We start from the raw sequence: 22,052 nt of genomic DNA, 5'->3' as shown, positions 1-22,052 counted from the left end.
ACCGACGGGCTGCTGGCAGGTTCGGCGCACCCCAACCCGAGGTGGTTTGGGGACTTTTCGGCAATTTTCCAAGTTAACCCAAAGTGGCCTGAGAGAGTTCCAAGGGGACCTCTTAGATATGCGCTCAAGGCCCGAATAGCCTCGTTCTTTCAACATTGATCCTAAAGACGCTTCCGCACTCAACTCAACTTCATGTCCACGCGGTGCCACGAAGGCTCCCGCGCGTCAAGCTAGACGTGATCTCGGGCCGTTTTCTGGACGAGCCCATCAACGAGCCGCCAAAGGGACTCATGTCAGTGGACGCGAGCCTCCCAGCACGCGAGCTCCAAGTTGCGGGCCCTTGGCGTCTAGGTGAAGGTGTTCATCTTGAGTGTCCTAGGCAGCCCTGTAACAGTAGGAACTGTGACAAGAGTTGTATTTGTTTGATAAGTTTGCGTACACATGAATGGAGCGTTTATGCTATAAATTATGTCTAGAGGATTGTTCTAGCTTTAGGAGAAGGGGAGGGTACTAGGTAGGAGGAGGAGGACAAATAGTGTCACAACCTAGCATGGTGGCGTGCTCAGTATACAGACACACTCACCTTCAGAGAGCCCCTCGCGGTAATGCATGATGTGGCTGCTGTGTACGGACAGGCCAGCAAAAGCATCGCATGGCTGAATTTTGTCTACGCAGCGAAAGAGAGTTTTTTTTTTTTGGCTACGCGATTCAGACTAAAAGCTTACACGGGTTTTTCTTGGGCTTGCTTTATTTTATTAAAGCCTAAGAGAGAGAAAGCTACGTAAATTGTTAAGCCTTGCTTTAAAATACCATAAAAGGGCTTGTGAAAGGTAACAATTGAAAGTTGCTTTAAGGGCAGTTTTTTATGGACAGCTTTTTATGAAAAGCTTTTGGGACTCTGCTTTTGGCATCCCTTGTACTTTTAAATAAGGAGGCAGGACCTCATAACTCATAGCATCTGGACGCAGAGTCTGAGTGTGAGTGCTTGCTTGCACTCTCGTACTTTGAACATAGATTAATAGAAAAAGAAATACCGAAAGGGGCGCCAGTCTTTGGGGCCAATATCTCTAGGCACGGAACTCCGCTAGGCCAGTGTCGAATCAATTGTGAACTGTGAACTGTTTTGAAGCGATCTTTTGTGGTGTCGCGGTAAATTCTCTACTTGGAGTGTCCAAGTCTGTTACAGTGGTATCAGAGCACGGCTGATTTCTGTTCTACGGGAAATCTGATTCCTGTTTTTTTTTCCGCAGCACCTATGGCGTTAGGCAAAGATCAGTTGACTCCCTCTGCATCCGGAGATGCGGGAAGGGATCACAACGAAGATTCAGGCAAGGAGTATGGCCCGCCTCGGCCTACTCAGGCGGAGTGTCGAGAGATGGAGCACGGATAATTGATCTGCGATGCAACAAAGATGATGCTTATTTTGCCAAGGACCCGAAACTGGCAAAATATATGAGCCAGACTTCTTTAGATGAGGTGCACACGCAGTGGCAGAAAACCACAAAACTACCCCGCAAACCCGCTCTCAAGAAACCTCCTACTCCCAGGAAGTATACAGAACAAGAATTAGAAGAGGTGGTTGATGCACGAATTGCTCAGCTTTTTGACGCGCAGAACAAAGCTAAAAAGCACAACAAAAAGCAAAAGAAAGGCATTGACTTCCCGGGTTATTTGGGTCGTCAGTCTACTTTTGAAAAGGCAAAGAAACAGAAGAAACGTGTTCGATTTGAAGGAGTACCTAGTTCTTCTTCTTCTTCTTCTCCTGACAGTTCTTCTAGCTCATTTGACTCGAGCGAAGAAGACAGAAAAGACAAAAAGCGAAGCAAAAAGCAACGCTTTGGAAAGGACAAGAAAAAGGCAAAGAAGTCTAAATCTCGCCCCGTGATTGACAGTTCTACAGAGGACTGGTCTACAGACAGTTCGGACTTTGATGATAGCAACTTTTATGCAAAGAAGAAGAATTTTGACAAAGCCAACCAGTATGACTTTCTGGAAGACAAAAGCAAGAAAGTCAGAGAGTTTAAGGAAGGTGGAAAGTCAATTAAATTTGACACGTTTTCTGGTTATAGAGATGCTTCGAAGGCTTTGTCTTTTGTACGGCAGTTTGAGATCGCTTTCGCGGGAGGGCGTTACTCAGAGCACTCTAAGATTCGGAGAGCTGCCTCTTACTCTAAGGGGAATGCTCAAACTTGGTGGTCCACGCTTCTATTAAACAAGACAGCGCCAGTTAAATGGCTGAAATTCAAGAGACTTTTTATTTCTTCTTGGCTGACTCGAGAGTATGAACGTGATATACGAACTGCTTGGAACCACCTGCGGATGACCAAGAAGGATACAGTGGACGCTTATTGCGAGAGATTTTGGAGCTCTTTTCTACCCGCCTCTTCATTTAAGAAGATCTCGTTCAAGGAACAAATTGAGCAGTTTACCTTGGGTCTACCTACAGAGATCCAAGATCACTACTTGGAACAAAAGTCAACTTCCATTCAGGAGTTGATGAGTCATGCGAAACGGGGTTTTGCCATTCACTTTGGCAGCTTGACCTACCCCACGGATGAGATCATGACACAGTTGAACAGACTTCGACAAATGAAAGTAGAAAGACGAAGAGCAACCCAGAAAAGAAAGATGCACACCCAAACTCACTCCTCAGGAGAGAGCTCGCTACATCAGGGAAGGGAAGTGCTTTGGATGCGGAAAAACTGGACAAATCTCCGCGAAGTGGCCTAAAAAGGCACACAAAGAACACAACGACAAGGATGATGGAAGGCTTGAGAGTTTGAGAGCAGCTGAGGAATGAGAAAGAAAAGGCAAGATGAAAACAGGACTGGTTCCAGATTGCGTGGGTACCGATCCCAGCACGTCAGACAAGAGTACAAAACTTTGCCGAGCTTGAGGCAAAGTGAAAGATCAAGAAGCCGTGATCTTCTTTGATGGAGGAGCCAAGGCCAATTTTATTTCACCGGAATTGACTGCGCGGCTTGAGATCACTCCCGATCGGATGGGACCACTTGCGGAGGCAGTTTTAGCGGCACCCGGCAGGGACGTATAATGCCTTTGGAAGGTTGTGATGTCCTCTTGGGAATTCCCTGGTACCATAAGAACAACGCCATGGTCGACTATCGGGCGAGGAAAGCAACATTGACCACAGAGAAGGGCAGAACCATTATACTTGATATTAAACTTAAGGGCGAGTCTATCCCTATTGTATTGGCTTCGGCCATTTCCAAATTAATGAAATCCAGTTTGTTTGTTTACTTGATCTTTTTGAAAGAGTTGAGCGATGAGGATAGGACAAATATGTCTGAACTTGATAAAGAACGCCAAGATTTTCTCCACTCTCATGCCGATTGCTTCTCAGAAGGCCTGCCAAGCGAGTTACCACCTGCTCGTCCTGAAGATCATACCATTGATCTGATACCTGGAAGCACATCACTGAACCGGCCACCTTACCGTGTGAGCCGAGCCCAGAACGAAGAGATTATGAACCAAGTGAAAGACCTCTTGGAAAAGGGTCTTGTCCAGCCTAGTACTTCACCATACTGCTCTCCAGTGTTGTTGGTTTTGAAGAAAGACAGATCTTGGAGAATGTGCATCGATTATAGAGCTCTCAACAAAGTCACCGTCAAGAACAGATTTCCGATTCCCAGAATCGATGATATACTTGACCGACTTCAGGGATCCTCATGCTTTAGCAGGATCGACTTGAGAAGTGGATATCATCAGATCCGAATCGTGCTGGGAGATGTCTACTAGACAGCCTTTCGGACGACTGTTGGGTTATTTGAGTTTTTGGTGATGCCTTTTGGCTTAACCACTTGTGCGACATTTAACCGGATGATGGACAAGATTTTTAGAGAGTACAGACTATTTGTTGGCACTTTCTTTGACGACATCATTGTTTTCTCCAAGGATGAGGCTGAACATAGAGATCATCTGCTTCAAGTCTATCAGGTATTACGAGATCACAAGTTAGTGATTAATGCAAAGAAAAGTGAATTTTTCCTACCAGAGATACACTTTTTGGGACACATTGTCTCAACAGCAGAATTGCAGATGGATCCAGCCAAGATAGAGACTATCCGTGATTGGCCCGATTTGAAGAATGTCCATGAAGTTAGAAGCTTCTTGGGATTGTGCTCGTATTACAGAGGTTGCAGAGGTTGCAGAGGTTGCTTCCCCTTTGCATATCTTGACACAGAAAGGAGTCTCTTTCTCGTTGGGACCCATAGAGGTGACTGCCTTTCAGACACTAAAAGAGAAATTGACTACGGGACTAGTTTTGACTTTGCCGGACTTGCAGAAGTCATTTGAAGTATATTGTGATGCTTGTGTTCGTAGTCTGGGTGCGGTCTTAATGCAAGAAGGCCATGTCATTGCTTACGAGAGCCGATTGTTCTCAAGGCCGGAATTGAGAGCACAAATTTATGAGAAAGAGCTTTTGGCGGTTATCCATGCTCTTACTCAGTGGCGACATTACCTACTCGGAGTGGATTTTACTGTCTTTACAGACCATCAGAGTTTACGCTACTTCTTGTCACAGAAGCAGCTATCGGAAAAGCAGATGCGGTGGGCGAACATCTTGTCACAGTTTTACTTCCAGATTGTCCATGTACAGGGACATAAGAATTTGGTGGCATATGCTTTGTCTCGGAAGCCGTTGGTTCAGGCAATTTCCGCGATACATCATAGGAGCTTCGAGGACATGGTCGACCAGTATGCCACAGGTACGGATTTTGCAGACGTTTTAACACGGATACGGGATGGAGAGACAGTAGCGGGATATTCCATTCGGGATGGCTACTTGATGAGGAAAACCATGTTGTGCGTTACACAACCGTTGAGGGAAAATGTTATGACTAAATGCCACTGTCCGCCTTTTACGGGTCACCATGGCATTGCTACCACCATGAAAGGGGTAGAGAGAGACTTCTTTTGGTCGAGACTCAAGAAGGATGTGGACGAGTTTGTGCGCAGTTGCTTGGTATGCCAGAAGGTCAAGTTTGACACGCATAAAGCACAGGGATTGTTACAGCCTTTGCCCATACCCACCCGCACCTGGGAAAGTATTGCAATGGATTTCATTTTGATCTCCCGAAAACACAGAGTGGTCACGATGGTATCAGGACTGTTATTGACAGATTTAGCAAGCAAGCTCATTTCATTCCAGTGAAGAAAACAGTCAAGCCGGACCACTTAGCTAGACTGTTTGTGGCCCAGATTTTCAGATTACATGGCATGCCTGAGACGATTGTCTCCGACAGGGACCCCAAATTTACGAGTTTGCTTTGGAAGGCAATTTGGGAGAACATTGGCACGTGGTTGCAGTTCTCATCTTCTTTCCACCCGCAGATTGACAAGCAATCTGAGATTGCCAATTTAGTGGTTTTAGATTTATTGAAGTCTTATATCTCGGATCAGAAGACTCAATGGGAAAAGTATCTACCTTTGGTGGAATTTGCCTACAACAATACGATACACTCTTTGACGGGAAAGGCGCCATTTGAGATTATTGAAGGTGCTGCGAAGGTTCCACCCTTCCTAAGCATGAAAGATAAGAGTTTTGAAGCTGATGAGTATACGCGCGACTTAGACATGGCTTTTGCCAAGGTCCGCGAGGCTTTGCAAAAATCTTAGGAAAGACAGAAAAAGGCAGCGGATCGCCATCGTCGCGATTTGAAATTGAAGGAGGATGATTGCGTTGTGAGAAGGCACGCTTGAGAAAGAAAAGGGAAACGAGAGGCTTTTTCCAAAGCTTAGTATGAGATACTATGGACCTTTCCAGATCTTCAAAAAGATCAATGATGTCTCCTTTCGACTGAAACTGCCTGACACTTGAAGGATTCACAATGCATTTCATGTGGGTCTTTTGAAACCTTTTAAAGGTGATGTGCTTGAAGATGGGGAGCCTGATGAGCAACCCGAAGTGGAAGAAAACGAGGAGATCCTTGTTCTTGAACAGATATTGGCACATAAGGACATAAAAAATAAGGGAAAAGTCAGAAGGCGGTTCTTGGTTAAATTCAAGAACTATCCTGCATTGGATGCGAAGTGGATGGAGGAGGAGGACCTAGCAGATACTTCTCAGATTGTGAACCTTTACCTTGAAGCTTTTGGTTTAGCATAGTCTATTCTAAATTCTGCGCTTGGCCGGAGATCATTGCAGTGGGTTTGCACAAGAGGGAAGTTACTCCGCTCCTTTGTCAACAAACGCCTCGATTTTAGAATACTAGAGTCACTGATGTCTCTTTGAGCTTCAGGGATACTGAGAGTTGACAATATTCTGCTGTATGACTTTATGAAATGGAATTCCTGAATATGAAACTGATTTGTTCTTGACTTGTTTTTAAGTGCAGGAACTAATAGACAAAATGACTGTAGCATTTTGGTCTAAATGATCTCGAATAGACACGGTTGCAATAGGGGTTAGTCAATCAGGCATCTATGAGGTCCCGAGTGGCGATTACTAACTGCATTGCCGATAAATCATGGTCTAAGATCCGAATGAATGTTGAATGTGATTTGTCATGTGATGTCAAGTGATGTCCTGTGATGTGACTGTCTATTGATACATGTTCCTAGTGCGTCGGTACTGCTACGACAGTCTATGGCTTCTGTCTGTTTTGCAGGCGTAATCGAGGGCGATTATAATGCTTTCAAGAGGGGGGTATGCCACAACCTAGTGACGTGGCATGCTCAATACACACACACACACTCAAACCTTCAGAGAGCCCCACGCGGAAATGCATGACGTGGCTGCTGCGTACAGACAGGCCAGCAAAAGCATCGCATGGCTGAATTTGGTCTACGCAGCGAAAGAGAGTTTTTTTTTTTTGGCTACGCGATTCAGGCTGAAAGCTTATGCTGGGGTTTTTCTTGGGCTTGCTTTATTTTATTAAAGCCTAAGAGAGAGAAAGCTACGTAAATTTTTAAGCCTTGCTTTAAAATACCATAAGAGGGCTTGTGAAAGGTAAAAATTGAAAGTTGCTTTAAGGACAGTTTTTTATGGCCAGCTTTTTATGAGAAGCTTTTGGGGCTCTGCTTTTGGCATCCCTTGTACTTTTAAATAAGCAGGCAGGGCCTCATAACTCAGAGCATCTGGACGTAGAGTCTGAGTGTGAGCGCCTGCCCGCACTCTTGTACTTTGAACAGAGATTAATAGAAAAAGAAATACAGAAAGGGGCGCCAGTCTTTGAGGCCAATATCTCTAGGCACGGAACTCCGCCGGGCCAGTGTCGAATCAATTGTGAACTGTGAACTGTTTTGAAGTGATCTTTTGTGGTGTCGTGGTAGATTCTCGACTTGGAGTGTCCAAGTCTGTTACAAATAGATCAATGCTAAGAAACAAGAAGGATATTTATTCTAGATTGACGAGGAAAGCCACAAGATGCTTTGAGTTTGTACTTGCATGGGGCTGCTTTAAGAAGTATAGAGAGATGAGAGAGGGTGAGATGGAGGGATGAGGACAGATGTGGCTATTGAATATGTATTGTTGCATAAGGGGAGGGGATGTGTGGAGGAGTATCACATCCTCTTCCCTCACAGTTTCCACAATGCAGTGGAGCCATACAGTGGCTAGATGATACAGAGGGCTGTTTCTGCTGGCCACTAGTTTTTTTTGTTGACGCTTCTTGGGAGTATCCTGTGACTCTCTCAGGGAGGTCCAGACTAACCTATTATTCAACGTGGTATCGGAGTACTGGGTCTTGGGTTTCAGGGAGACTTCTATGGCCCTCACCACCGCATGTCAATGCTGTATCTTTGGTTGTTTGGTCTCGACGCAATAATCTGGGCATTAGATGTAGTATCACATTGTTCTTCAGTCTCATAGTACTTATCGTGCTGTTATGGAGCTACACATTGTCACATGGAATGCTAATGGTTTATATCATACCAGTTCAGTGGTATGAGGAAGCTTCTTTTGTGATAGAATTTGCACAGGCTTGTTGGTGATGATGTGGATATTCTTCTTGTGTAGGAGCACAAGCTCTTCTTGGCACATTCTAGCCATGTTGTGAGCTCCTCCCTGGTGCATCTTTCACGTTCTGGGAGCTTGCAGTTGGCACCATGCACGTTAGTGGGTCTGTATGTATCCTTGTGGGCCCTAGATGGCTGCCTCATGTCTCACTATGGTTCTTTGCTTCCAGGCAGAGCTATCTGGCTCTCTCAATAGATCGGAGGGATACCTGTTGGGTTTATGGCAATTTATGCACCAATCGATGCACCTGCACAACGCACGGTTTTGGTTATAATGGCAGCTAGTAGATGTGCTCCATGTGTGGATTCATGGATTGTAGGAGGAAATTCAATAATGTTGGATGATTGCAAGATAGTCTCTCTGTCTATCCTCACTTCCACTTCCAGTGTGGAGAGATCCTTGGGACTTATTGTTGTTTCTTGGCCAGTGGTGCTCTCATCAATTCATCAATTGGCACAAGTCTTTCGGTTTTTGTGTAGGAGTTGATGAGGATTATCAATGGGATGCAATATAATTACACTTGGCTACCTAGAGGACAGAGTTGTAGATATCTAGGTTTCCATGTTGGCATTGATGTGTCAGTTGAGCAGCAGTTTGCGCCCGTACTATAGTCTATTAGGAAGAAACTTTGCCATTGGTCATCCTTACATTTGTCTTTGGCTGGCGGAACTTTTGTGGTGAATCAGGTTCTTCTTGCGACGGCTTGGTTCACCACATTTTGCATGACTCTTCACTCTGGCATCATGGCGCGATTGAAGCGCCTTGTGTGTAACTTTCTGTGGGGTGGCCTAGATGGATCTACTAACACACGGTCACGAGTCCATCGGGATATAATCATTCTGCCTAGAGAGGAGGGAAGCTTGGGGATTATTGATCTAGAGATGCAAAGCAATGTATTTCTTGTCAAGCTCATAGTAGGCGGATTGTTTCCTGGGGCTAAGCCTTGGAAATTGCTTTTGCACCATGCTTTGTCACATACCTCTCCTGTGGGGTTTGGCTAGATGGTCTAGATGGGATGACGGGCCAATTGGCTCTTTATGCCGTTGGTCAGGTGCTTCTTTGGTCGGTGCACAAGTTATTGGTGCCACCTACGGGATCCGCAAAGGAGTAGCTGTCCGTATGAGAGAGATTGATGAGGCTATTCAAGCTGATTGGTTATCAAGCCTTGACCACTGATCAACAATCATGCAGACTTCAATCAAGCACAATGTGCATCCTAATGATCCTTTTCCCATCAGGGAAGTGGAGCTGCACGAAATCCACCCCCTCTGAAATTGCACAGCCTCCGATCTGTGCCAACTGCACTTAATCAGCATTATCAAAAGCATCATTAGACACATCGTCCGATGCATACATATCATTGTCTTCTGGAGGTTGATCTGAACTAAGATCTTGAAGAACAATCTCGCCTTCTCGCTTCTTGAACAACTTAATTCTTTTTCTTGCAATAGGCACCTTGAGCACAGTGCCATCAAGCTCACATAACTTATATGTCGCATTATCATAAGCATGAAGTACCACATACGGTCCAAACCATCTTTTAACCATCTTTCGTATAGCAGTAAACTGATTCTCCGGACTACTGTCATAACAAGTACCCAATCCTCATGCATGAAGTTGTAGTCTGTGCTTTCCATTGAGTGCTGCATTATTCTTCAACCTTGCCTCCTTAAGCTTCACTTTAGCCTGCTCGATGTCTTCTTGACGCCTCTCAAGTTGGCGAATACAAAGAGCAAGCAAATCTCTGTAGACATACCCTCTTCCCATGGCATTATAGTCCAAGACATAACCGCCTCCTCTGTAGGCATAATGGGGTTTTGCCCATACATTAGCTCAAATGGCATAAAACCTGTAATAGAACTGTGTAGTACGATCAGTCCACAAGGCGAATGGTAAGAGTTTAGGCCAATTGTGATAGTGAAGTGTCCGCCCATGCAATCTACATGATGTGCGATGGCTGGCCAACCCGGGACAATCACTAGCCGTACAAAATGGCGAAGCAACGGTGGTGTAACTTTAACACCAATCACCAATATGTCCTTGGCATGCCTTTGCTAAAGCTTGAACAATAGGCGGATGCCCTCTTTCACTATTACCATTACCCTCTAGATTGTATGTTGTAGTGAGAGCCAATTTAATGTCCAATCGAGCAAAGAACTCTTGAGCTTCATGTGCATCCAGTTCTCCTCTATCAGCAGTAATTTTACTAGCACATCCGTACCTGAAAATCACATCTTCAAGCAAGAACTTGCATACTGAACTGGTAGCTTTGGTACGCAAAGCTCTGCTTTCAACTTGGTTAGTAAGATCTTCTCTGGCAAGAACAATGTATCTCATTTGTCAAACACCTATTGGCATTGTAATCAGGTCCACCACCCACTTTTGTAAATCGATTTGATTAATTACTAGTGACGCGCGTGCGCACACACACACACCTGAGAAGAAGAGGATTTTAAGGTCGTAGGAAACTATTCCAGAGACCTTAAAGATCTATCTGACGGAGAGAGAGAGAGAGAGAGAGAGAGAGAGAGAGAGAGAGAGAGAGAGAGAGAGAGAGAGAGAGAGAGAGAGATGAAATGAAATGAAATGTTATATTAACGTCTTCAAAAGGCCATAATGACCTATGAGACCGGAAAGTTACAAAGTGGTGGATCTGATACAAAGTCAGAGTAACAAAATAACCTAACAACAGTACAAAACAAAGATATATACTATGGGGTCCTAAGTTGATCGATGTGAACCAAGCAAAAAACTAAGCAAAAAATGGACGGCTTGTTGGGATAGCTAAATCACAAGAGATCTAGCATCGGTCGTTGGCGAATCTCATCAATTTCCTCCATGGTTAGTAGTCTGACCGGGCGTCGTGCATGCCTGGCCAGCGTGCTCCGAATTTTCTGTCGTAGCCTTCGTCGATGCTGTGTAGTTCTTCGCAATTGCGGGCGCCTGGATTTCCCCAGTTCAATCACTCGGTCAATCAGTGTGCCTCTGGTGTGAGACGAGGGGGAGCTCTGCTGTGGGAGTGGCTCTTGCGGCTGTCCCGTGTCTGCTCTGAAGAAGTCTGTGATGCGTCTTTTAGACTGGCTAGCCTCGCCATTCATCAGGCTATCTCTGTGTCTGTGCAGCTCGAGCAAGAACAAACACAGACATCTCTGATCTTCGTATCCCATGACTCTTGAGAGTGGTCCAAAACTTTCTCTGAACAAGCAATGGAAGCGGCCTCTTATCTCGTAGTAGACGGGGCAGCGACATGTATAGTGTAGCTCTGTCTTAGGTTCCATGTTACACAAGGGGCATGCCCTGTCCTCTGCTGGTACTCCGCTGTATCTCCCAGTCTCAATCCGCAACCGGTGAGAAGATGTGCGTAACTGGCCAATAGCACATCGTATCCCATGAGACAAGTGGGTATCCATGTATCTCGGTCTCGCCACAAAACCATCTTCCGTAAGCTGGAGAAGGTGGTCTCTGTAGAAGGCCATCTTCGTGCCCAATTCTTGTGTTGGTTGTATCCATGTCCTCCTGGTGTCTAGCTGGGTCAGGTCTTGGCGTATGAGCTTGGTGATCTCTGACTGTGTAAGAGTGAGAGATGGTGCATCCAATGAGTAATGGAATGGTGGCAGCCGGTCTATGCTGAACCCATGTGCCTGAAACCATGATGTCATCTCCCCATACCAGCATGTTGTATCTCCTTGTATGGCTAACTGTCAAGAGGATTCAAGTGCTATGCGAGCATATCTGTCTCTAAGAAGTTCCCATGTGCGGTTTATGAAGGAGACTGATCTGGTGAGCGCCTCCACCACAAGTGGGGGGGCCGCTAGCTCTGCTCGGATAATGGCCCGTGGTACTGATGCCTTGGCTCTAATGAGCCGCGAGATCATAGAGACAAGAGGTTTCTCCATGTTCCCCCATCCGTCTGAGAGAGAGAGAGAGAGAGAGAGAGAGAGAGAGAGAGAGAGAGAGAGAGAGAGAGAGAGAGAGAGAGAACTATTTCAAATTTACTTGTTTTTTCATTTTATTGATTTGCAGTCGATTGCATTGATTGTGCGGCGGATCCAAGTGTTGTAAAGGCTGTGAGGGAAGGTGTAGATGCAGCTACTGGAATAGCTGTTACCCTCTATCCATCTGGAGTATTACCTGTGCATAAACCTTGGATTATGGTTAGCATCAATGATGACGAGGATGTCCATTTTCGGAAAGCTGGTGCGTATCTCTTTTTAAACTCAAATCTTGGACTTACTGCAACCATGACGATCTTCTTTTGCTACCAAGCTTGAATTGTTCTGATGAATTTGCATGATGGTCATCTTATAAAGAACTCGTGCTGCTAACTTTTCATTCTATAATGTTTGTGTTGAGGCAGCATTCAGCTTGGCAGGCATCTAAATACAGTGCTTTTTGTCTATCTAGTGTTGAAAGCCTCTGAGAAGGCTTGCAGCTTTCATTTTAATTATGTAATTGGCCATAGCTGTTTTTTAAGGTTGAAACCACTCTAAAGAATCTGCCACTTCTAGGCTTGTTTCTGCACAAAGAGCCCAATAGAATGTACCCGAAGCGCCAATGGTGTCAATATTTTTGTAATTTGGTAGGCAATGACCTAAAACAAGGTTAAGGAGCTATCGCTCTGTAAAATGGCTGTGCATGCAGCAAAAATAAATGAAGACTGGAGCAAAATTCTCCTTCAACATTTTCTAGCTCTGAAGTGTCCACCCTTTTGGTAAGTTTCATGGCCAATGAGCTTTGCAGGGGCTGGCCTAAACAAGGGAAGAGTACTGCAAGGGAAGAGATATCTAGGCCTTTATCTCAGTTAGATTGATTTGAACAGTAGAAAGAAAATCCAGGGAAAACTTCAAATCTACATTTGATCTTCTAAAATTTCCAGCATTTGAATGTGGCTTTGCCCTGGGCCTGTGCAATGCTATGTAGCAAGCATCTCAACTTGTATTCTTGCAAGTGCATTTCTATTATTCTATGTTTTACTGGTTCATAAATTATGCACTATGCATTTGGTTTTTGTCATATATTTGGGATCACAAACATCTTCTGGAAAACCCCCTTGTCCAAAAATAGGAGACAGAATGTTCATGTTTTGTATCCTCTGGCTGTATGTGGAAGATTCAAAATATGAGTGTGCTCTATGATTATGGCTCATAAAAACTCGAAACAATGTGTCTCAATTGATGCCTATACAGAGTCATTTGAATTTTTTGAAAACTGTAGAAATCACTATTGTCTTTGTCATTCAAAACTGTGCTTCATTATCAGAATTACACAGTCTAGTTTGGGCCAATTGTTTGTTGTGTTCCAAGCGCAGCTTGTCACACTTGAGAAAATTTGAGACTTGTGTATGAGCCGTGGATGTGCCTGAAATCCATTTAATGGGCTTTGCTTGACTACGTGGCTGTAATTGTCCCGTCCTTGTGCTTTCAGACAAGAAATCTTGAGAAAGAAAAAAGAGTTCTGAACGTTTATATGCAGGTGCATTCTCAGTCAAGTGCACACTGTTCAAGACTTTTTCGAATATGAGATTTATTAAATGATGCCATTGTTGTTTTGAAGTATTTGACCCCAGTAGATGCCCTACAAGTTGTGCTCGGCCTTGCGAACACATATGTCCTGCTTCAGCAATCATGCTTTCAGCCTCACTTGGCACATCCCTTACGGTAGCGTGTCTGATTTTTTTCTGCAGATACCTTTTTCTAGGTTAGTTGCTGCTTCATGGGTATCTGACTGCCTAAGAATTGATGACTTTGTCTCTCAAACAGGGTGGAGTGCTCAATGATCGCTGCTATGGATGTGGAAGATGTATTTCAGTCTGCCCACTGGGACTTATTGGTATATTCTTAATTTTCAACCCATTTTACAGTTCAGGGACTTTAGGCATTTAGCTGTTTCTTACTGTACTTCCTTGAGTGGGTGTACTGTTAACGAGAGACTGCACTATTGGCTTGTACTTGCTTTGGTCTTTGACCTCTGCAGATGTCAGTATATCTTTCTTAGAGAGGCTTTGAATGCTATTTTATGTGGTGTTATGGGTCATAGACTTGATGCTGGTGTTTTGTAGGTGCAAATTCTTACACAAGAAACTCCAAAGATGTCTCTAATCTACTGAATTCTGGGACTGTCGACGCTGTAGAGATACATACCAATGCTAGGTGCCACCTTTTGTTAAGAAATCAATCAATATTTTTATTTTTAATGATTACATAAGCTCTTGCTTAACTTTTTTGTTTAATAGTAAGTTCAATGTGACATACATACAGTCCAAAAATTAGCGTTCATGATATTTGGCCAAGAACAGATGCTTTGAAATAATCTTTTAAGCCCAGAGAGATGCATTTGGAATCACACATAAAGCACATTAGAATAGGTTACCAGAAAACATACAGATTAAATAGGTTTATTTCTAGATTCTGGCATGATACACAATGTAAACAAAGGAAGTCAAGCCTGTCAGAGTTGCACTTGATTATTTGCTCAAGAATACAATCTAAACATTCTGGCATGATACACAATGTAAACAAAGGAAGTCAAGCCTGTCAGAGTTGCACTTGATTATTTGCTCAACAATACAATCTAAACATTCTGGCTGTTGGTACGTAGTTGTGGTGCAGCCTTTTTTAGGATTTGCCTTTTTGACGTGGGCAATACTTCTGTTTTGGATCCTGTTAGGGGCCTTCCTTTCAGAAGCTTTCATTGAACCCTCTCTCCTTTACTGGGTTTGGCACTTTTACGCTCTTTAGTAGTGTTTTTCCCTCTTGTTTTTTTTGTTTTTGTATATAGTTTGATAGTTTTGCTCCTCCCCATGGCTTGAAGCCACATTATACTAGCTTGCTTAGATTTATGAGTGCCTTCAGCCTTATTCTGGTTTACTTGCCACCTATGGCCTACCTTTGGTGGTATTCAGCAAGATTGAAGCCATTCTTGCAAAATTCAGCATGAAAGCCTCCTCATCTGAGAGAATAGGTTGAACCTAAGCCATCAGCAGTCCCCTAACATGTAAAATATGCTAATTTGGAACTAAAAGAGTCACAAATAAAGCTTTGTAATGGGCTGAAAAAGCTTGATTCTTATTAGCCGTCCATTTTCCATTTTCCAGCTTGATTCGCTTTATTGATTCATCTTGTCTGGATTGACGTAGGCTTTTGTGAATATTTTTGAGGAACAACCTTTATCCATGAATGGAGTCTTGCTCTGATCTGCCATTTCCTTAGCTTGCGATTGACTCAATTTACCACTTCCCATAATCTTCAATGACAGATTGCATTCACATCACAAAACAAAACCAAGCAATATCACGATTAAGACTTATTTGATTTACCAAAGGGACAATTATTGCTTCTGCCATCTATTTGAAACCTTCATGCGATAAATAAGCATGATTTACATGCAATAACCTCCTCCTTTGGAGAGGCAGATCATCCATTGGCATATTGAAGTAGAGACCCAACCATTGAGGACTATGATCTGATAATTGCAATGAGTAGTTCATCCACATCTTGCATACAAAATTATCACATTGCAATGCATTTAACATATACCAATGGTCTAATTTTTCTCTGCAAGAGATGATTCCTGCATGCGAAAAAAATCTCGAGACATGTGGCTTTGTATGCAACCATAAATCCAAAGACGATGTTACAGATGTAAAGTTGCTCCATGCTTTTCTTTCTCTAGCGAGCATATGGGAAAGGCCAGAAGTATTATCATCAAGTAATGGATCATCATTAAAATATCTTGCTAGAAAAGCATTATGGGACCAAGGGTAATGCAAAAGGTCATTCCAAAGCTGAGTTCTTTGCATAGAAGCAATATAAGCATATATACCGACAAATTCATAAATTTGACCTTGAATGAGACATTGTTTTACCATCCATCTACCCCAGTGGATCATTGAAAGCGACGACATGATTCAAATCTTGTCTCATGAGAATTGCAACTTCGGAATACCCTGAACAACTGGCATACATAATTTTAAACCCCGCAAAGTGAGAAGATTGACCAACAAAGGCATGTTGTCTATGCTCTTATAAAATAACTGTCTGCTTTGCGTGTATATACATTTTGCCAAGTGAGCTTCCATTTATCATGGTTGCATAAACCTCGCACATTGTATGCATGCACTTCAATGGTTGATGCATATGTACAAAGGGATATATATACATGGCCAACGAATAAGAAAAATCTAATTATCAAGTTGTGCCCATGACACATCTCCATCAAGTGCAACATTTCAAGAGGAAGACGGTTCAAAAGGAGTATCTACAATTGGTCATGAAAATGCAATCACTTTACTCTAAGCTTCAACTAAAGCCTTATTATCTAAGATAGCAGATGAAATTCATTCAGAACAGGTGGTAGGAAGTTTCTTGAGATTGCATGTCCTCAAAGTTCGAACTCTAGGTTTTTGCCAAGCTTCAAATGAGTCAACTTGTAGATATTTGCCTTTAGAATTTACATTTTGAATTGATTGAGGAGCCTGGGATTGCTTGCCTCTACCTTTGTCAACGTGTGGCATAGATTGCATGGGAGATTCACTTGGCCTTATCCTTGGTACCGAGGTTAGCTCATCAGTGGGAACATTTAGATTGCATATGACCAAATTTTCCACATTTAAAACATGCTCCTGCAAACTTTAACTTCAATGACCAATAATAGGGTATGCACAATATGCAAAGTTGTTGGTGTTTGCATCCAATTTAGGAGGACATATAACCTTTCCTAGTGTCGTAGCTATAACATGCAATAATTGTTTCCAAGTTCTAGGAAAGTCTGGAATTTCTACCCAAACAAGACATTGATGCCTTATTAAACTTTGATACTCGTTTCTTAGAGACCAAGGAAAAACATGAATCATTTGTGTGCTATAAAAAGTAGGAGACATGTTGTCATGTGCACATCTAACCCTATGTGCATGTGGACAGGTCTCGGGTTGAGGTCAGCTTAGGAAGTGTTTTGGCACCTTTGTGAGCATGTGAGCAGGCCGTGCATGTCCAAGCACTTAAGAGTAGTTGCATATCCTCTGGTTGCACACAGCATGACATTCAGTACCCATCATGAGCATTTTACAGTGCATAGCACCCATTTTTCCAATTTACTTATTTTTCACTTATTATTTAATAAGTGACTTTGTTGGAAAAGTGAGTAGGGCAAATTTGCTAAGTCACTACATAAGATACCTAGCGCTAGCACTTTCTAGCAGAAGAGACAAAAGAAGTTCCAGCAACTTGCAGTGCACCTTCTCAGCAAGACCGACAGGAGGCCTAGCGTTTCTAGCCAACAAAGCAGATAGCGTTTTTGGCTACAGATCAAGCCTAGCGTTTTTGCTACAGATCAAGCCTAGCGTTTTTGCTATAGATCAGCCTGGCGTTCTTTGTTTGCAGATTCAGCCTAGCGTTTGCAGATTCCGGCGTCAGATCAACCCAACACATCAGCGTTTTCAGTTTTCAGCACTAAGACACCCCAGATTCAGCCCTTAGCCTTGCAGATCTCACCTACGTGCAGCAGATCCTCACTGTACCGTCAGAGCAGCCAACGTTTTCAGATTCAGCCCGCTGTCCGCAGATTTCAGCATTTGCGTTTTCAGTGTATCGTCGTCGCGTCGTCGCAATCGCCGTCCTCGCCGACATAGTGTCAGAGATCAACAGGAAGTCAGCGTTTTGCAGATTTCAGCAGTTCAGTCCTAGCGTTTTCAGATATCAGCCTGTCCTCGTCGTCGTCATCATTGTCGTCGACATCGTCGGCAAGTCCATTGCATCTAGACCATTGTATCAGATTTGTGCAATCAATAGCATAGATCTCTCTCGCCATAGAGAGGGGGGCCTTGGGAGGAGGGTTTGAGAACCGTCTGGTGTCGAATTCTTCTCTCTCTCTCTCTCTCTCTCAGCACCTTCTTTCACAGTAGCATTCACTTTGTTTGTGATTATTGCACTCTGTCAATAAAGGAACAATCTTTCCGTAAGTAAAAGGAACCCTAGAGCACAGTTCGGAGAACTCATCTTGAGCAAAGTCAACATTCACTTCCGTTGCACCTTACATTGGTATCAGAGCTTTGGCAGTGTTCTGTATCACTCAAGAAAAGAACCACATAAAATTTTTTGCTTGTTGTGGTCGCACGTAACCCAAGTCCACTTGGGCGTGTCGATTTCTAATCATGTTTTTGAAGAGTGACAGGTAACCTAAGAAAGAAGGGCTTGTCCAGCCTCCCCTTGTTCCTCTTTTCACTCATTGAGAGCGGACCGTGTATTAGCGGCCGGCCAATCGATGTGAGGTGGGAAAAAGCAACCTTGGTGTGAGCGCAAGTCTGCCAAGGGGTGCACTCGCAGGGAAGAGTCGAGCTCGGGTAAGAGAAAAGCCTTCTCAAACACCGATTGCAAGCTAAAGAACTCAAGAACCTCAAGAACCCAAGAACCTCAAGAACCCAAGTTCCTTGAGAACTTAAGTACCCAAGATCTCAGTGTATGGTCATCACCCGAAGCTGAATAGATACTTTGCGTGAAGGGGATGAGCATGGAGGTGGTGAAGAAGAATTTTCACCACCAGGAGGATTCTTTTTCCGACCCTCTCCCTTCCCCATCTACGCCACGCGTTGCACCAAATCCTATGGAGGCTTTGGTCAAGTCGATGATGCTACAACAAGAGGCGCAACACGCTACCTTGGATAGCGAGTGCGAAGAAAGAAAGGCAACCTTGGAGCATGAGCTTGAGCAAGCGCACTTGGCGGCTGAAGAAAGAAAGGCAGCCTTAGATCGCGAGCGCGAAGAAAGAAAGGCAGCCTTGGAGCGTGAGCGTGAGCAAGCGCGCTTGGCGGCCGAAGAAATTATGGCAGCCTTGGAGTGTGAGCGTGAGCAAGCGCGCTTGGCGGCCGAAGAACGAAGGGTAGCTTTGGAGCGTGAGCGTGAGCAAGTGTGCTTGGCGGCCAACGAAAGAAAGGTAGCTATTGGGCTTGAGCGTGAGCAAGCACGCGAAGCCCAATGCATAGCGACCGAAGACAGAGGAGCGGCCTTGGAAGTAGAATGTGAGGCGCAGAGAGACCAATGCATGCAAGAGTTGGTCCTACAGGTACTCATCTCGAAGTCGGAGCCGGTCAAAGATGTGGGCAGTTCATCAGGTAGCTCAAGTCGAGATGCTGACTCCAACAAAAGCCCCGTCAATGAGAAGTTGACGTTCAGTAAGTATGACGGTAAGATGGATGCTAATGTTATTCATTCTTGGTTGCATCAATTTAATGCTTACTTTGCGACAACTAAGAAAACAGGAAATAGCAAAGTTTTGACGGCAGCCATGTATCTTGCCGGTGATGCCATTAATTGGTATCACGCATGGCAAAAGGCACAATTGACCGTGCACCTAGAGGAAGCCGAAATAGGCGTGCCCCTTTCCTTCAATTGGGCGGACTTCCAAGACAAGCTCAAGGCGCGGTTTATGCAACCTCAGTACTTAGCGCGGCTGAAAGAAGATTGGCACAATCTCAAGCAGAATGGTATGCTAGTCATGTCTTTCTCTAACTGTGTTTTGCAGTTGGACACCTAGTTACGCAAATCGGATGATGAGTGCAAAAAATCGTTCCTTTTTGGGTTGGATGTGAAGCACAACAAAGGAAAGCCTAAGGAGAACAAGTCGTCTCACAATACCTCTCAAATTTCTCAGATTCCATAGAACGGTAAGAATGGTAAGAATGATAAGAACGGCAACTCTTCTAGCCAATCTTCCTCTAATCCTTCGGAAAAGAACTCTCAAAATGAATCTAAGGGTAAAGCTAAAGCACTTGCTAAACCTAAGCTAACCCCGGATGAAAAAGCCGCACAAGGAATTATAGGAGGATACATAACGGCAGAAGAACAAGTCATTTATGCTAAGGAAGGTCGATGTTATCAATGTCACGTCAAGGGTCACATTAAGAAGGCTTGTCCTAAGACGACAACACCTAAAGAACCTAGAGCACCGACAACTACCACAAGCACTTTAATGAACCAATTTGAGTCTCCACATGTTTCTGACACACACATTGATGAGTCTCCCTTTGAATGTTATGGTTATGTGAAGGGTCAACGTTTTGTCATATTGTTTGATTCAGGAAGTATGCATGATGTGATTGGTGTCTCTTGTAGAGAGAGCCCGCCTAGAGGTTAGCTAGATGACAACTCTCGAGGTATCGGGCTTCGCTCCCAGTATGGACTCTCTCATTATGTAAGAGTGCCTTGAGGTGTTATTCACTGTTCAACAAGTTGCCTTCTATAGAAAATTTATTGTGTCTCCTTTCTCAGGATGCGATATGATTTTGGGCAGTAGATGGTTTCATGAGCATAACCCTCTTATTGATTGGGCGGACAATACTCTCACTCTAAATGCCAAAAGTGATTCTCCCATGATCATTCGTGGTGAGGAGGGTCTGCATTCTTTACCTCTCATTTCTCATGTGCAGGCGAAGCGTGAATTACGAAGAGGAGCACAAGCGGCATTCATCTATGCCTCTCCAGTTACCCAGAGCATTAAAGCTCCAGACAGGTATTCAGCTTTGTTTACCAAGTATAAGCACCTCTTTTTGCAGGATGATCTTCCACCCCGTCTCCCTCCCGAGCGGCCGGAGGTCCATCGCATTGAACTCACGGAGGGGACACAGCCAGTCAGTAAGATTCCCTACCCTTTGAACAAGACTCAGGAAGAAGAGTTAGAGAGGCAACTCATAGAATTGGTGGCGAGAGAATTCATACGTCCTAGTGTAAGTCCTTTTGCTGCTCCTATCTTATTTGCTCGCAAGAAGGATGGTTTGTCTCGTTTGTGTGTTGATTTAAGATTACAGGGCATTGAATAAGATGACCGTCAAGAACAAGTTTCCGATGCCTCACATTGAGTATATCCTCGATAGGCTTCAGTGGGGCAAAGGTTTTCAGTAAGGTCGATCTCAAAAGTGGATACCATCAGGTAAGGGTATTCAAAGGCGACATCTACAAGACCGCTTTTCGCACAGAGCGAGGGAAATGGGAGTATGTGGTCATGCCTTTTGGCTTGACAGGTGCCGTGGGTACATTTAACCGTCTTATGGTAGGCCGTTTTGGCGATATGGTTGGTGTATGTGTGTTCATCTTTCTCGATGATATTCTCATTTTTTTTGCATCGTGGGAACAACATGAAAAGGATGTAGAAAGGGTTTTAACCCGTTTGGATGAGTGTGAGCTTACATTGCAGCTAAGAAATTTGAGTTTTTACTTATCTGGGATATATCATTTCTGCAGAAGGCGTCAAGCTAGATCTCGTGAAGGTGGAACAGGTTTGTAATTGGGATTTGCCCAAAAGTGCATATGATATGCATTCTTTTCTTGGTTTATGTCAAGCATATAGTTCGCATATAGAGAATTTTGCATGCATTGCCGTACCCATGAAAGATGTTTTGAAAGGGGTAAAGACTCGCTGACAGCGCGTGGATTTTCCCGAGGCAGCCATTGAGGCTTTCGCAGCTCTCAAGGTTGCGGTGATAGAAGCGCCGTGTCTTATCCTTGCCTCTTGGGATGACCCCTTTGAGATATGGACGGATGCGAGCAATGTCGCCATAGGTGCTGTGCTTCAGCAACATGGCTGTCCAGATGCATTTCTTAGTCGGAAATTGAATAGTACAAAAAAGAACTATTCAGTTTATGACAAAGAACTTCTATGTGTCATTCACTCTCTTAAGCATTGGAAGCATTTTTTATATGGTAGAGAGTTCACAGTTCGCATAGATCACTTAAGTCCTCAAGTCGCTCCAGCCTATACCTAGTGCACATTGGAGTGATCGCCGAGCATGGTGGTCACAATTTTTTGAGCAATTTGGAGGTTTGATTGAGTATGTGCCTGGTAAAGCTAACCCTGTTGCAGATGCGTTAAGTCGCAAAGGACAGATCCTAGCTCTTGAGTCAAGACCCACAGTTTCTCTTCAAGGTGTGTCTCTTGACAGCATGAAGAACCAGTATGTAAATTCCGAGTTTGGTAAGCAATGGTTGCGGGCTCTTGCCTCCCAAGGGTCTAGCAACTATCTCATTCGCCATCTCGCCCTTCTCCACGGCAGCAGACACAAATGGAGACTCATGCTCTGCCCCAGAGG

At 44.0% G+C, this 22,052-nt stretch overlaps 1 protein-coding gene across 8 annotated transcripts in view; it reads left to right on the top strand.

Annotated features, from left to right (window-relative positions):
* LOC147437587 (uncharacterized) overlaps positions 1-22,052 on the top strand; it is an 88,464-nt gene that overhangs the window by 24,679 nt on the left and 41,733 nt on the right. For all 8 annotated transcript variants that reach the window (XR_015184895.1, XR_015184894.1, XR_015184893.1 and 5 more), the window contains exons 3-6: positions 12,002-12,175; positions 13,532-13,635; positions 13,738-13,807; positions 14,037-14,127. Coding sequence is in view for 5 of the 8 variants with exons in the window: in XM_086487108.1 (XP_086343234.1) it covers positions 12,002-12,175; positions 13,532-13,635; positions 13,738-13,807; positions 14,037-14,127 (439 nt within the window). In the remaining 3 variants the exon portion in view is untranslated. The remainder of the gene's footprint in view (positions 1-12,001; positions 12,176-13,531; positions 13,636-13,737; positions 13,808-14,036; positions 14,128-22,052) is intronic.

The sequence above is a fragment of the Adiantum capillus-veneris genome, chromosome 17, assembly GCF_014529385.1.
Source record: "Adiantum capillus-veneris isolate H3 chromosome 17, ASM1452938v2, whole genome shotgun sequence".
NCBI classification, from domain to species: Eukaryota; Viridiplantae; Streptophyta; class Polypodiopsida; order Polypodiales; family Pteridaceae; genus Adiantum; species Adiantum capillus-veneris.
The sequence above is the reverse complement of the archived record's forward strand: the minus strand, read 5'-3'. Positions and strand labels throughout refer to the sequence as shown.